Source organism: Microcebus murinus, chromosome 12 (assembly GCF_040939455.1).
Source record: "Microcebus murinus isolate Inina chromosome 12, M.murinus_Inina_mat1.0, whole genome shotgun sequence".
Taxonomy (NCBI): Eukaryota; Metazoa; Chordata; class Mammalia; order Primates; family Cheirogaleidae; genus Microcebus; species Microcebus murinus.
The window spans coordinates 28,817,126-28,832,108 of NC_134115.1; the positions used below are offsets into that span (position 1 = coordinate 28,817,126).

The 14,983-nt window shown below is 39.9% G+C and overlaps 1 protein-coding gene across 2 annotated transcripts in view; it reads right to left on the reverse strand.

Annotated features, from left to right (window-relative positions):
• ENTREP1 (endosomal transmembrane epsin interactor 1) overlaps positions 1-14,983 on the reverse strand; it is a 69,911-nt gene that overhangs the window by 49,947 nt on the left and 4,981 nt on the right. For both annotated transcript variants that reach the window (XM_076008643.1, XM_020289300.2), the window contains exon 2: positions 10,116-10,172. In XM_076008643.1, coding sequence (XP_075864758.1) covers positions 10,116-10,172 — 57 coding nt within the window. The remainder of the gene's footprint in view (positions 1-10,115; positions 10,173-14,983) is intronic.

The window sequence follows — 14,983 nt, forward strand, 5'->3', positions numbered from 1 at the left end:
GGAAAGAAGCAGAGAGATGTGCTCATTTCTTCGCCTTATAAAAGAGTCAAAAAATACTATCCAAAGTAAAGGATTTAAGTAATAGAAGTGTATTATTTAAAATTACAAAGTCATGAATAGGAGATACAAAAATAATTTTTAAAAAATAGGAGAAGAGGGAAGGTGGGTTAGCATCAGTGTGACAAACCCTCACTTTAACAAGGTGGGACAACTGTCAAGAATACTAAAATCAGAAAGGATTTGAAAAGATTGATTCTGGGGAGTATAATAAGTTTGGGGTGTTGGAAGAAATGCACAGAACTCTAATTTTTTGTTTGTTTGTTTGAGACAGAGTCTCACTCTGTTACCCAGGCTACAGTGCTGTGGCGTCAGCCTAGCTCACAGCAACTTCAAACTCCTGGGCTCAAACGATCTGCCTTCCTCAGCCTCCTGAGTACCTGGGACTACAGGAGTGCACCACGACACGTGGCTAATTTTTCTATTTTTTTGTAGAGACAGGGTCTCGCTATATTGCTCAGGCTAGTCTTGAACTCGCGGGCTCAAGCAATTCTCCTGCCTCGGCCTCCCAAGCACTAGGATTACTGGAGTGAGCCACTGCGCCCGGCCAAATTATTATTTTTGATATGAGTAAGAAGACTACTGAGCTCCTTTTTAAATAAAAAAAGATTTTTCCCTCTTAAAAAACCATTTAGTAAATTATAAAATGTCATAGTGATGTGTTAGAGACATAGATAATAGATTTATAAATATATATATGGACACATGGAGATAAAATAAATAAGAAATAGTCTCAGAGATGTGAAGTATTATGCCCAAAATTACACAAATAACCAGAGGACCCAGGTCTCACCCAAACCTATCCTCTTTCCCCTCCATCAACATACAAAATACTTGCTAACACACCATGTCCATTTGGAGATAATTGTTTCCTTTTAACTAAAGATCTCTACCTGGCAACTCTGTGGTATCCTCACTGAGAAATTACACCCAGTAAGACCCAAATCCACCCCCACCTCGGGGTCCCTGACCCAACACTTCGCACCAATGTCAGGCACTCACCATAAATCAATCTAGTTTGAGTACCCACCAGATTTCTTCAACTGAGCTACCATAAGTGCCCAAATGTTTAAGAATGAATGTATTTGTTTTTTAACTTATTTTTAAAATTATTATTCAAGTAATAATCATGAAAGAAAAATCATGGTCCTAAGCAGTCAGAGTTCTTGATTATGTTACGAATACCGTGTTTCCCCAAAAATAAGACAGGGTCTGATATTTATTTTTCCTCAAGAAGACACCCTAGGGCTTATTTTCAGGGGATGTGTTATTTTCCCCTCAAAGCCTCAGCTTGCAGCACGCACAGGATGGCCGGGACCTGACAGGGGGAGCCGACCTTGTTGGTGGGGCTGCCCGCATCTTTCCGGTCACCTCTGGGATAGTAGCTGTCACGATGGGACAGATGGGAAGGGCTGCTCGTCTTCTTTACCGCTCCGCAGCGAAATGCATGGGTTGTGCAGATACGCTGCGTAGCCACGCCCAGCACTAGGTCTTATTTTCGGGGTAGGGCTTCCGTTGCGCAAATGCTTGGAAATCCTGCTAGGGCTTAGTTTATGGGTAGGTCTTATTTTCGAGGAAACATGGTAAGGGAAACCAACTTAGACGATTTAAGAAAAAAGAAAAGGGACTTCTCTCAAGGCTGTTGGGTAGCTCACAGAACCGGCAGGAACCAAGCTCAGGAACCCGGGAAGCAGGCAAGGAAGCTGGGTGCTGGAATGTCTACCGAGGCCATGCCACGCGAAAACTGGGCTCCTTGTTGCTAGCCTTGGACACCAGCTGCCTCCTTAGCCTAATGGATTCTAAGCTGCTTTGGGCTTCTCCCCATCAACAGCTCCAGCTCCAGAGTCTTGGGCTAGAGCTCCCGCTGGGGGCGGGTGGGGGTCATGGGCTCGCAGGCTGGCTGTTGGCATTCAGAAGTGCAAGCTGTGGCCTCAGAAGCTCCCGCCACTGGAGGCAGGCCCTGCCTCTCACCAAGACTCCCAGCTCCAAAAAGGGGGTTCAGATACTGCAGACACAGAGGGGCCAAAGATCAAACAAAACATAACTCAACGAAAAGTCTCTTCCTCGTCACACAATACAAGATTGTCCTCTCCAAACTGGAAAGTAAAAAAGCCTTCCCCCTCCATTCCCATTTCACTCAGCAAAGGTGCCCACCATAAACAATGTCTTGTACATCTTTCCGGAAAATACAAACACATATGTGTGATCACACAGGGTTTTTTTTTTAAATACACATATATACACAAATGGGACCATACATATTATTCTGCTACTTTTCATAGGACAACACAACTATTTTAAGATATTCCCCCAATTCAAAGTGATGTCCCCTCTTGCACCAAATCATTCACAGTTGGTGAATTTCCTCACAGTCATATTCAGAAATTGACCACTATACTTGTTGGGCCCAGACAGTCTGGAGGCAGGACTGTCAGAGGGCAGGCTCCCTTTAGCAACCCAGGTACACACACACTACTAGAGCTTGTCCGCAATGCCCTTTAAAATACTGCAGGACTAACAATGTGATAGCATGTACATATTGCTTAGTCCCAGCTGTACCCTAAGAACAATCAGAAATTCATATTCCCCAATGGCCAGCTAGCATGTATGAAAAGGCCAAACTCCAAAAGCCTGCTCCCTTTATCTTTATCTCCCAACAATACCCAAGCGACTCTGCTATAGTGAATATGGAAATGAGACGCCATTGAAGAAATTATTAGCTTGCATAATAGGCATAATGGACGTTAAAAATGGGTTCTCTGTGAAATTAACTAAAACCAACATAATTTCTTTTCCCTGTGTTAATCAATCCTGGGACCAGCCAGACTTTTCTGACCCTATGTTAAACAATACTGTGAAGAAACAAAAATAATTCAGCTACTTGCTCTGGGAAATACTTGCTCCTCAAAAGTAAGACTGTAGACTAACTAAAATAGTTTATTTATCAAGACTAACAGTTTACTACTCATCAAGCCTTTCTTCCAGATCCGGACCCTTCTCTCACTGTGCCCCCAACCCACAGTAGTCCCCGCCTTATTCGTGCGGGATATGTTCCAAGACCCCCCGTGTATGCCTGAAACCAGAGATAGCACTAAATCCTATATATACTACACACAAATTTCTTTTCCCTTCTTCACCCTTTCACAGATAGCAGATACATTCTTACTGTATCTTAGCAACCTCAGCATACAAGTTGTTGTTTTTTTTTTTTTTAATTTCCTTATTAAGTGGAGAACTTTCACCTTTTCGCTTAAGGAAAGCATTTTATGGCTTCTCTTTGGCATATCCAAATTGCCAGCATCACTACCCTTGCGCTTTGGGGCCACTATTAAGCAAAATAAGGGTGACTTGAACACAAGCACTGCCTTACTGTGACAATCTGATAACTGAGATGGCTATTAAGTGACTAACTGGAGGAGAGCGTAGACAGAATGGATACACTGGACAAAGGGATAATCCATGTCCCCGGTGGGACAGCAAAAGATCTCCTCATGCATCTCAGAACGGCAAGCAATTTAAAATTGATGAATTATTTATTTCTGGAATTTTCCAGGTAATATTTTCAGACCATGGTTGACCACAGATAACTGAAACCATGGAAAGCAAAACTGCAAATAATGAGGGATTACTCTATGTCTTAAACTCTGCCCAATTCCAACCAGTTCTCTCCCTTGCAAGACTCACTTTAAAAAATCACTGCCCGACAGAAGCCCTAAAACTCTATAAATATCCTCTTTTTGACTCACCCTTTCTGAGAACTGGCAAGGAAGTGTTCTCCCTTACTGAAGTAGGTCTAATAATCTTAGCTTTGCTTGATCAACAGGTTTTCAGGGAATCAACAGTGGTATTCAAGACAAGTGGATACAAAAGTGAGAGACAAAAACATTGTACACACACTCTGTTCTGTAAGCATGATACAAATCTCATCTCTCTATCCTTTAAGCTTCAGAACAGAGGGTGTGAACAATTTCTTTTTGTCTGGGGGCTAACGAGTATATGCATGGCAGAATTGGATCTGAGAATCAATTTCATTTTAACAATGGACTTTGCAGGAAAGTTATTAATACTTCTAAGCTTTGGCAATTATCTGTTGCTAGCAAACTAAACCTGCTATTTAGAGCATACCCAAATTAGCTTAGGTCAGTTTGCAAAACAAGGTATTGCCTTGGTCTCGATGATGCCCAGAGATGGACTGCCCAAGAGTGCTTTCAATTTCTGAGGATCTCGGGGTGTTTTACTTTGTTTTGGATAGATCATAGGTTCTTGCCCAATGCATAGTTCCTGGGAGAAGATGATCAGCGGGAGAAAGCAAACTTCTGTTGCCAAAAGACTAAACCCACTGTAGTCATAGAGAAGCCTGAGCCCAGCCCAGGATGCCTTCGCCATACCTAAGTGCACATTTCACTGCCATGGGTTACTTAACAACACACCGAACCGAGAGACCAGATCTGCTCTTGGAGATTTTTCTCAATGGGTGACAAAACATAATTCATAATGTGCTTGTCTAGCCTGAGATCCCATTTTACAGTTTTAATGAGCATTTGTGTCTTGTTCCTCATTACAGTCCTGAGGGATGAGTGTATACCCATTGCACAAATAAGGGAACCGATCAGATTTGTTTCTGTGGCCACTCACTGACTGAAATGGACAGGACTGAGACTCAACATCAGATCTTGTGGCCGGGTGCAGTGGCTCATGCCTGTAATCCTAGCGCTCTGGGAAGCCGAGGTGGGAGGATCGCTTGAGCTCAGGAGTTAGAGACCAGCCTGAGCAAGAGTGAGACCCCATCTCTACTAAAAAAAAAAAAAAAAAACATTAGACCTTGCATACCCTTGGTCATTTCTGCTTCTGGCTTTTTTGAGTGAAGGATAAAATTCCCCCAAATTTTGTCACTTCAGATCTTGAAAAAGAACTGGACAGTCACAAATAAGAAAATAACTTATTTAACTTATATTTTACCCTGAAAAAAAAGAAGCAGCAGCAGCCATTGTTGGCTACAGCGAAGTACCTACCAATTTGCTAATGGAAGAGGTGGGGAAATGTTACAATGGAAGACGCACTAAACTAGGAGCTGAAACTCCTGGATTCTTTCTCATAATAGATCATCTGATTGTGAACTGGACAAGCCAGTTAACTCCTGAGCTACTGAGCCCTTATCTATAAAAATGTGTGCAAAAGAACCTGCCAGAACTTTGTGGAGCAGAACTATTACCAGCCTAGCCTACTTGGATTGTGAGATGAAGAAAAATGAATTATGTATATCTTAGGCCACTTTTTAGTCTCTTTGGGTAATGAGGCTTTATTCCAAATACTATAATCTTGACGTTAGAAAAGAAACCAAAGGACCACTTTAAAACCAGCCAGTGTATTTACCCTCCTCTACGCTTGGTCTGGGTGCAAATCAACAGGATCCGCGCTTGAGAATAAACCACCTGCGACACAAGCACATCACTGGGGAAGAACCTTCATTCTTGATGCCGAACAACAGAGCAACTGTCCTTTTATCACTTCTAGGTTGTATCATCCCATCTGTCCGTAACTGACAGGAAAAAAAATAGCAGTAGCTCAAATTACCACTTCATAAGCAACCAAAATCATAATCATAGGCAGTGGGCCAGCTTGGACTTTCACAGTGGTGATTCTTACTAAATGTACCGGCAAAGAAAAAATATGATACCTGCCACAAAAAAATACCTATGCCACCAAAGAAAAATAAGAAAAATATCTTATTAACACAATTCTGTTTTCTAACTAAGGAGGGTCCCTAGACCAGACCATCTTGAGACTATTTCTAACACTGCATGTGATTTATGAACACAAATATTTTATTAGAATGAAAAAGGAATGATGTCCAGAAGAAATAAAAACATACTTTAAAAATGGGAAATGTTAGTTTTTCCCCTCCCCCTCCAACTCCTGGGCTCAAGCGATCCTCCTGCCTCAGCCTCCTGAGTAACTGAGACTACAGGCACGCGCCACCACGCCTGGCTGATTTTCTGTTTTTTTGTAGAGACGAGGTCTCGCTATGTTGCTCAGCCTGGTCTTAAACTCCCAGTTTCAAGTGATCCTCCTGTCTCGGCTTCCCAGAGTGCTAGGATTACAGGCATGAGCCACCATGCCTGGCAGAAAACATTAGCTTTCTATGGAAAATACACAACCTAGAATACTACACACACGCACGCACATACTCCTTCACTTAATCCTAGTCATAGCCATAAATAGATATAAATATTTACAAACTACTGTCCAATATTATAATTTTTGTTCTGAACACTTGAGTATGCTTATCAGTAAAAGAGAAAGTGGAGGAAAGCTTTCAACTCTGAGTTTCCATGCAAACTTGAGTTTGAAGGAACTAGGTCAAACTGATCCATCTTTGTTCAAACCAGTAAAAAAAAGAACCTGCTGTAATCACAGCAACAATCACAAAAGAGGCAGCACAACTGTAAATGGTTCTCAGAAGGGAATATCCACGTGTTCTAGACTGGTGTGCGCCCAGCAGCTCAAAATGAGGACAGCGTGCCTCTCTAATGGCCCGCACAAAGACCATCTTTCCCCCTCCCCAGCTCCACCACCAAAACACTCCCTAACAACCCTGAAGTTCAAAGGGCACGAATCCAAGTTTTGGGAAACAAGAGCAAGTGAGAGAAACTTAAGACACAAGTAAAAGAGAAACTTGGAGAACTCACCCGGGACCTAAATTTCTTTTTGCTGCCAAATGAACTCCACAGTCAGCAACAAATGTATATCGAGCACACTGGCCCTAAAGGTAGGGGGTAAAGAGACAAGGTACTTGTCCCCATGGAACTCCCTCTATCCTGGGGGAGACACTCAGCAAATAGTAAAGATCAAGTACATAGGCTAACCACATCCTGTGGACCCAACAGCTTCATTGCTGAGCTATGGGAAGGGCAGGTACTACGGACCACTGTAATCAGGATGGTCGGGAACAGCCTCTCTTAGGAAGTGACTGCTGAGCTGAAGGGGAGAAGAGAAGGAGCCAGCCAAGCAACCAGCTAGGAGAAGAAAGCCCCAAGTCAGAGCCACTGTGCCTACAGCATGGGTTGCGAAGGGGAGTGGGACAGAGCTCTGCTCAGCCAAGCCAGGTCTACAAGAACACAGCCCACAGGGCTCGTCTGGCCTCTCTAGTGGAACACAGCTTCTCACCAAGAAATCATCCAATGGTACATTCCCTAAACCCAGGAAGCTGCAGGAAAGGGGATTGGGAAGAAGAAGAAAGAAAGAAGAAAGAAAGAAGGAAGAAAGAAGGAAGGAGGGAAGAAGGAGGTGGAAAAAGAGGAGGAGAGGAAAGAAGAAAGGAAGGAAAGAAGAAAAATATCCACTAAGGGGGGATGTGGTATAGCTACATCTTAAACAGTGCCACTAAATTATCACTAAATTGTCTCGTGTGCAGAAAAGAAAACTAGACTCAGAAAAGTTAAGTGGTTTTCACACAGTTACATAGCTCTTAAGAGAATGGACTAGAAGAATCTGATGGGCATGCCCAGTTTCTTTCATTTTATCATGTAATGTTTTCCTTTTTTTTTTTTTTTTTTTTTTTTTTTTTTTTTTTTTGAGACAGAGTCTCGCTTTTGTTGCCCAGGCTAGAGTGAGTGCCGTGGCGTCAGCCTAGCTCACAGCAACCTCAAACTCCTGGGCTCGAGTGATCCTTCTGCCTCAGCCTCCCGGGTAGCTGGGACTACAGGCATGCGCCACCATGCCCGGCTAATTTTTTATATATATATCAGTTGGCCAATTAATTTCTTTCTATTTATAGTAGAGACGGGGTCTCGCTCTTGCTCAGGCTGGTTTTGAACTCCTGACCTTGAGCAATCCGCCCGCCTCGGCCTCCCAAGAGCTAGGATTACAGGCGTGAGCCACAGCGCCCGGCCTGTTTTCCTTTTTTGACAAAATATTTGGCACAGGTTATAATGGTATATACTACTAAGATTCATGTGAACTGATGATTTTTCATTTATGACACTAAGGCTCAAATGATTTTTGATAGACTCAGAAAAGTTTTCCTTGTAGAGTTCCTAAAAAATTAATTTATCTTATTTATAAATTGATGCAGATTAACATTTCAAAACAATCTCTATATGACCTTTGTAATACACAATTCATAGCAGCCAAAATATAGAAGTTCAAATGTCCAACAATAGGATAAAAACTGAAGATGACACAGAAAATATGGCAGAAGGCTGCTTAGCAATATTAAGTGTAGACTCCTTATACATGGAAACATAATATTAACTATATTAACTTAATTAATTTCATGTTAAACAGAAAAAGCAGAGCACAACATGGTATGTATATACTGGTTACAACTTTGTGACAAAGCACATATACTTACCAATGAAGATGAGAAATAAATTGAAAGGAATGCAATAAAGATAGGGTCATTTTCATTTTCACGTAAAGTTGCTTAAGCTCACACAATAAATATATAAGGCACATTTCCAAAACAAAACAACGTTAAAGAAATAAATGACTTAAAAGGTGGACGTTCTTAAACTTTACCCTAAGACCACACATGCTCATATTCTCTTCACCATTTGGAATTTTCAAAGTACAAGTATCATTAGAGATTTTCTTATTTTAATTCAATTTAAACACCTGAGGTTTGTATTTCCGAGTATTTTAATATTGTCCAATAGGAAAAGATAGTGCAAAGGTAATTCCTATAATCAGGTCTTAGTATAAACATTGAACACCATCCAAAATTTTTCTGCAGAGACTGTAAACCTACAGAGTTGTTGCAAAACAAACCTCAACCACTTATAACACAGGCCACAAAACTCACCCAAAGCCTCATTTTCTCCTATTCTGTTAAGTAATATATTAAAATGCTACATTGATAAATTTACTCTTTCCAAAAATTACTAAAGGATTTTCGTTCAATGTTATCATTGATGGAGTTGTAAAATATTGCCTGTGTCATCTTGTGGGCCTGAAAACACTTCAGTTTAGTTTTTCAAGACCATCAGCACAGTATCGGGATCCATTATTCTGACATTCAAAGATTCTATGATACAATGTACTGCTTCTCCTTGTAATTAAGAATGTAAGTAGTTTTGTATTGATTACCCATTGCCTAACAAACAACCGTTTGTTTAAGATGAACTATTAAGCATATATACAAAATGACTTAAGAAAATTATTTAACCCCATTTCAAGATGAATGAGAGAAAAATAAAAAGAAGAGATGTTATACAGTAAAACAATTTTAAGTATACTTCAATTCAAATGGAATTTCCTAGACCCTCTATTGTATCCTCGAAAGTTGAAAACTCCATCAGCGATTGTTTATTTTTTATTGTATTCCCTGAATCAAAATGACAGAGCAAATAAAAACAAAGGATGAACACTGGGAATGTACCAAAAATGCCACTGAATTGTACACTTTAAAATGGCTCACTTTATGTGAATTCTGCCTTAATAACAACAACAATAAAATAGTCACCAGGAATATGTCTATATTACCAAGAAAATATAATATGTACATGATGGACAATATAGCAAATCTAAGCAACAAAATTCTGAGGTTGTCCAACCAAAACATTATAATAATAAAAAGTCATATTCATGATTAATATCTGAGATTTGCTTCAAAATAATAAGAAAAAAAAGCATACGGGGGTGGGGGTGGAAATAGGTAGATAGAGCTGAACATACTGGCTGTAAGTTAATAACTATTGAAGCTGGATGATGGGTACAGGGAGTTCATTATATTATTCCCCCCATTCTTGCATATGTTTAAAACTGTCCACAGTAGAGAGTTTTATAAAAAATTATATTTTTAGATTGGGTCTAATCCTTGAGCTAGAAACACATGTATAGCACTGGGTACCTAGGAAGCTTAAAGTGCATCAGAAAACCAGCAAAATGAGCACCTTAATTTAGTGTTATAAGGTCATATGACTTCTAATATTGTCCATTGTTAACTTATTTTTTTAATGAACAATGGAAGCTTAAGCATTTCTTCAACGGCTTATTTAAACAGACTTCATACATAGCACATTTTATACAGGGTAACAATTTATAGGATCAGTACATACCAGGAGGATCATAGGCCTTTTCCAAGTTGTTAATCCTATGATTCCAGAAAGTATCACCTGTAAGGATAAACGGTATCATAAATCTCTATCACAGGCAGGTTAGCAGCCTCTGGAAACCATCTGTGGGTTACTTCTAGCTCAAAAGGTTTACCTTACTACGATGACAGCGGCCCCTCTGAAACCTGCGATCCAGGGTACAGGCACATGTGGTTGTGTGTACGTGTGTGTGTGCACATGTATGTATATGTATGTATGCGTCCACATGTGCGTGTGCTTTCCACCTGCCAGCTCTGCAGCCTGCTGGACTTTGCTGAGGAAATGCAGGCTGTTTTTATGAGAACATAACTGAAAATTTGACTGCTTTTGGGGGAAACACAAAATGCCCACTTTAGTAAAAAATAAATATGATGTGAATTATCAGTCAGTGTTTGATATTTATGCCATCGGTCTCCCTTAATGCAGAACCTGTGGTGCAGCTTTTTGAAATATATTTTTTCCACTAAAACAATATTAAGGGGAGGTGTCCAGTACAGGGCATAAAAACTCATAAAATAGTGACATGCCTCAACTATCCTCCCCACCTCTTTTACCAAAACATATCACCCCACCCTCCTCTATGTCAACAAGCTAACAGGTTTACATATCTTGTAAATGTATATTTTTCTCTAAATTTTTATCACTATACATATAGGTACATGTGTATATATATACATGCACAGGTGTGTGATTTTTTAAAAAAAGCATCATAAAAGACATAATTTTCCTGCCTCTTCTTTTTCTCTCTAAATAGATACTTCATGGAAATCGCTTCATGTCCATTGGAATAGCTCTAATTCATGCAATTTAATGGCTACATAACATTCCATTGTATGGCTGTATCTAGTGTATTCAGTCATTCCCATATGTACGGGCATTCACTCTATTTCCAATTTTTTACCTTCACAAACAATGCTGCAGTAAACATCCATGCACATATATCTATAAAAACAAGTGCATTTATTTATGTTGCATAAAGCTCCAGGAGTGGGGTTTCTAAGTTGAAAGGTATTTATATTTTTTATTTTAACAGATCATGACAGATACAACTGTCATTTCAAATGAAGGGTGTCTGAAACAAAAGAATAAGCCACCTCTTTGGGAGGTGGTATTTTGTTTGCATATAGTAGCAACAAACTATAGAAACTGTAATTTTTTTAAAAATGTATAAAATATATATAACACATAAGAAATAACAATAATCTCAAAGTATACATGACAAAGATACTTAAGACTTCAGGGAGGAGAAATATAAAAGCTCGCTGAACAACATTAAATGAAGACTCAAATAAGTCAAGACATATACCAAGTTCATGGATTGGAAGACAGACAATTAAAGGATGTCATTTCCATTTGATCTGTTTTATATACTCAGCACAAACCCAAGTTAAATCCCAGCAGGATTTTTATAAAGCCACCCTTCTTCCTAAGGGTGCTTTAAAATACTACATTCCAGGCCAGGAGCGGTGGCTCACGCCTGTAATCGTAGCACTCTGGGAGGCTGAGGTGGGCGGATTATTTGAGCTCAGAAGTTCAAGACTAGCCTGAGAACAAGAGTGAGACCCTATCTCTACTAAAAATAGAAAGAAATTAGCTGGACAACTAAAAATATATCAAAAAAAATTAGCCAGGCATGGTGGTGCATGCCTGTAGTCCCAGCTACCTGGGAGGCTGAGGCAGGAGGATTGCTTGAGCCCAGGAGTTTGAGGCTGCTGTGAGCCAGGCTGATGCCACGGCACTCTAGCCCGGGCAACAGAGCAAGACTCTGTCTCAAAAAGCAAACAAAAAAATACTACATTCCAGTTCTAGGTGGGAGCTGTAGCTGCATCCTCCTCACTCCCAAACCCTGCAACAAAGGCACACAACTGCCTTTACTCAATTTCTCCCTGTCTTCAAGCCCAGTGAAGCCCTAAGGCACTTGGGGAACCTGGTGAGAGGAGAGGAGGACATAGGCAAACAGGAAGTAGGACTGGCAGGGAAACAGAGTGCTTCGGCTGGGGATGAATCTTTTAAGAGCTCAAGACTTAGGGAACGAGGCTCACGTTTCATCTGAAGGAAGTCACAGATGGGGAGAGGGGCTGGGGGAAGGAGAAAAGAAGGAGGCAAGAGTATAGCATGCCTCCACCCCCCTCAGTGGCAGTGAGGACTGGAACTCCACCGGCAGCGAGTCAAGCAGGTCCCTTAACAATGACCTTTCATGGCTCCCATTACACCATAATGCTACTAGTACATATTTAATTGTCTATCCCAGGGCTTGGGCCTGTGAGTACTCACTCAAGTACCACTAAAGGCTCTGAGAAGGCATTCGGTCAGTTACGGCAAGAGTGAATGAGTGAATGGAGACCAGAAATAGAAGACGCACTTGCTCAGAGTTAGCACTGTAAACCTAAGCACATTCCCTGTGCTTCCAAAAAGAATATATCCGTAGCGAAAAGCAACTCTATCAACATTCTTTCCACCCAGCGCAAGATGCAACTTGCTCTAAATGAACAGGCGAGAACCTATTTTCTAACGCCAAACTCTCTCTGTATTATTATAATGAGATTTATTACAATTTTTGTTTAACTCACTCGTAACCCATTCCTGGTAGTTTATAGGAAAAAGCAGAGGCCTTTTTATCTGATGTTGTGGAAAAGGGTTCTGAGATACTCCAGGTGACAGTGGTTGTTACCCACTATATATTGTTAATGTGCCTTAATTTTCCAGCTTAAAAATCAAATCATTAAGATCAAAAGCTTATAATTCTACTGCCCTATTTTCCTTTGCTAATCCATTAGCATGCCTCAGGGCAAAAATGTTCTGGATCATTTGTCAAAAGCTGCTGTATCTAAACACAGAGATTAAAAGAGCCATGTTGTAAATGTTCCATGTTTACCCCATAAATAAGCGCAAAAATAATTTATCAAATCTCAACAACCTATCTTGCCCTATAGCTTTCACACTGGCAACTGAAAAAAAAAAAATGTGTGTGTATGTGTGTGCTTCTTCACTATCTATCTAGCATGACTCATTTAAAAAACCGAGAAAGCGGCCAATTGAAGATTTCTAACACATATGTGATGGTTACCACAATGTCTTACAAAAAAGTGGCCTGTTCACTTTACTTTGATTAAATATTGTCTTGATGTTTAAAAAACATTGATAGAGATTGATGATGAGTCCCCCATAAAAACATTCCTTGGAACAACCTCTATGGAAAACAATATGCAGATTCCTCAAAGAACTAAAAGTAGACCTACCATTCAATCCAGCAGTCCCACTACTGGGTATTTACCCAAAGGAAAAGAAGTCATTTTATCAAAAAGACACCTGCACTCAATTATTTACTGTAGCACAATTCACAATTGCAAAGATGTCGAATAAATCCAAATGCCCATCAATTCATGAGTGGATTAACAAAATGTGGTATATGTATATCGTAGAATAGTACTCAGTTATGAAAAAGGATGACTTAATACCTTTTGCAACAATTTGGATGGAACTGGAGACCATTATCCTAAGTGAAGTATCTAAAGAATGGAAAAACAAACACTATGCGTACTAACTATTAAACTGGAACTAATTGATGAGCACACATGTGCACAGACAGAAGCAAAACTCAACGGAAACCAATCAGGGGAGAGGGGGTCAGTGAAAACCTATCTAATTGGTACAACGAACACTAACCAGGTGAGAAACACATTTATAACCTTGACTCAAGCGATCCTTGTAACCAAAAACATGTACCCCCATAATACTTTAAAATTTAAAAATACAGACACATTGACAGAGGTTCCAGCATGTGTCTGGCCTGGTGCTAGGTCCACATCATCATCAAAGCACTCTCCTATATGTTCTCTAATTACGCCCTCATGAAATCAGTCCTGAAGCCAGAATCATCCCATCCATTTTACAAATGAGTAACTGATGCCCAGAGGCTCAATGACTTGTTCAAGGCACAGAACTCATAAATGTGATTCTGCTGTTATGCAAATAAAATATCAAAGAAAATCAATAAAATTCATCCCCCAAATTATATTTAAAATATCTCTTAAATATTAAAGTAATATTTAAGTATGATAGAAAATATAGAGTATGATAGAAAATATATATTACTGCTGTTTAACTGGTAGAAACTTCAGAATTTTTACATTAGTCTCTCCCTTGGCCCATTCATTCTTTTTTATGTCTAGTCATTGCAATTTTTTTAAGTTTTAAAACTGTTTTAAAACCCTGAAGTTCACCAATGTCTGTCCCTTTATATGAAAGTAGAATCTTGCTGAAGAATCATGTACTCAACGGAGGGGTGACCATGAATTTAGATCAGTGACTTAAAGCAGATAGACATAAATGTATGTAGATAAAAAGGACATTGGGGTACCCAGAGAACAAAAAACAAATAACCAGTTCTCTATCACTTGCCTGAAATATCTCCCAAGAATCATATATGTCATAAAAGTCAGGAATTTTATTTTGGAAGGAGGAGAGACAGACCATCGCAACTCTGTCTACTCTTTAATTAAATCTAGCACAGTGTGGTAGGCTGAGTCTCCCATAATCCCAGTGGACTCTAATTAATATTAACTAAACATACACCCAAATCAAGCACCCCCCCAATGCTGAGTGCTAGGACAGCATTGTCTGAACATGGATACTGAGATCTTTATTCAGCCACCCACCTACAGTCAAACTTCAGGTTGTTTTTAAAGGTGGCCGATCTCTTAGTTTCATGAACTTTGGGAATAATAATACACTGAGTCATTAACTAGTGGTACCAGGAGGAAAACAAATGATTACAGAGTGCTCAAAAACACAGAGTACATTAAAAATGCTCCCTACAAGTTGCTGAAAGT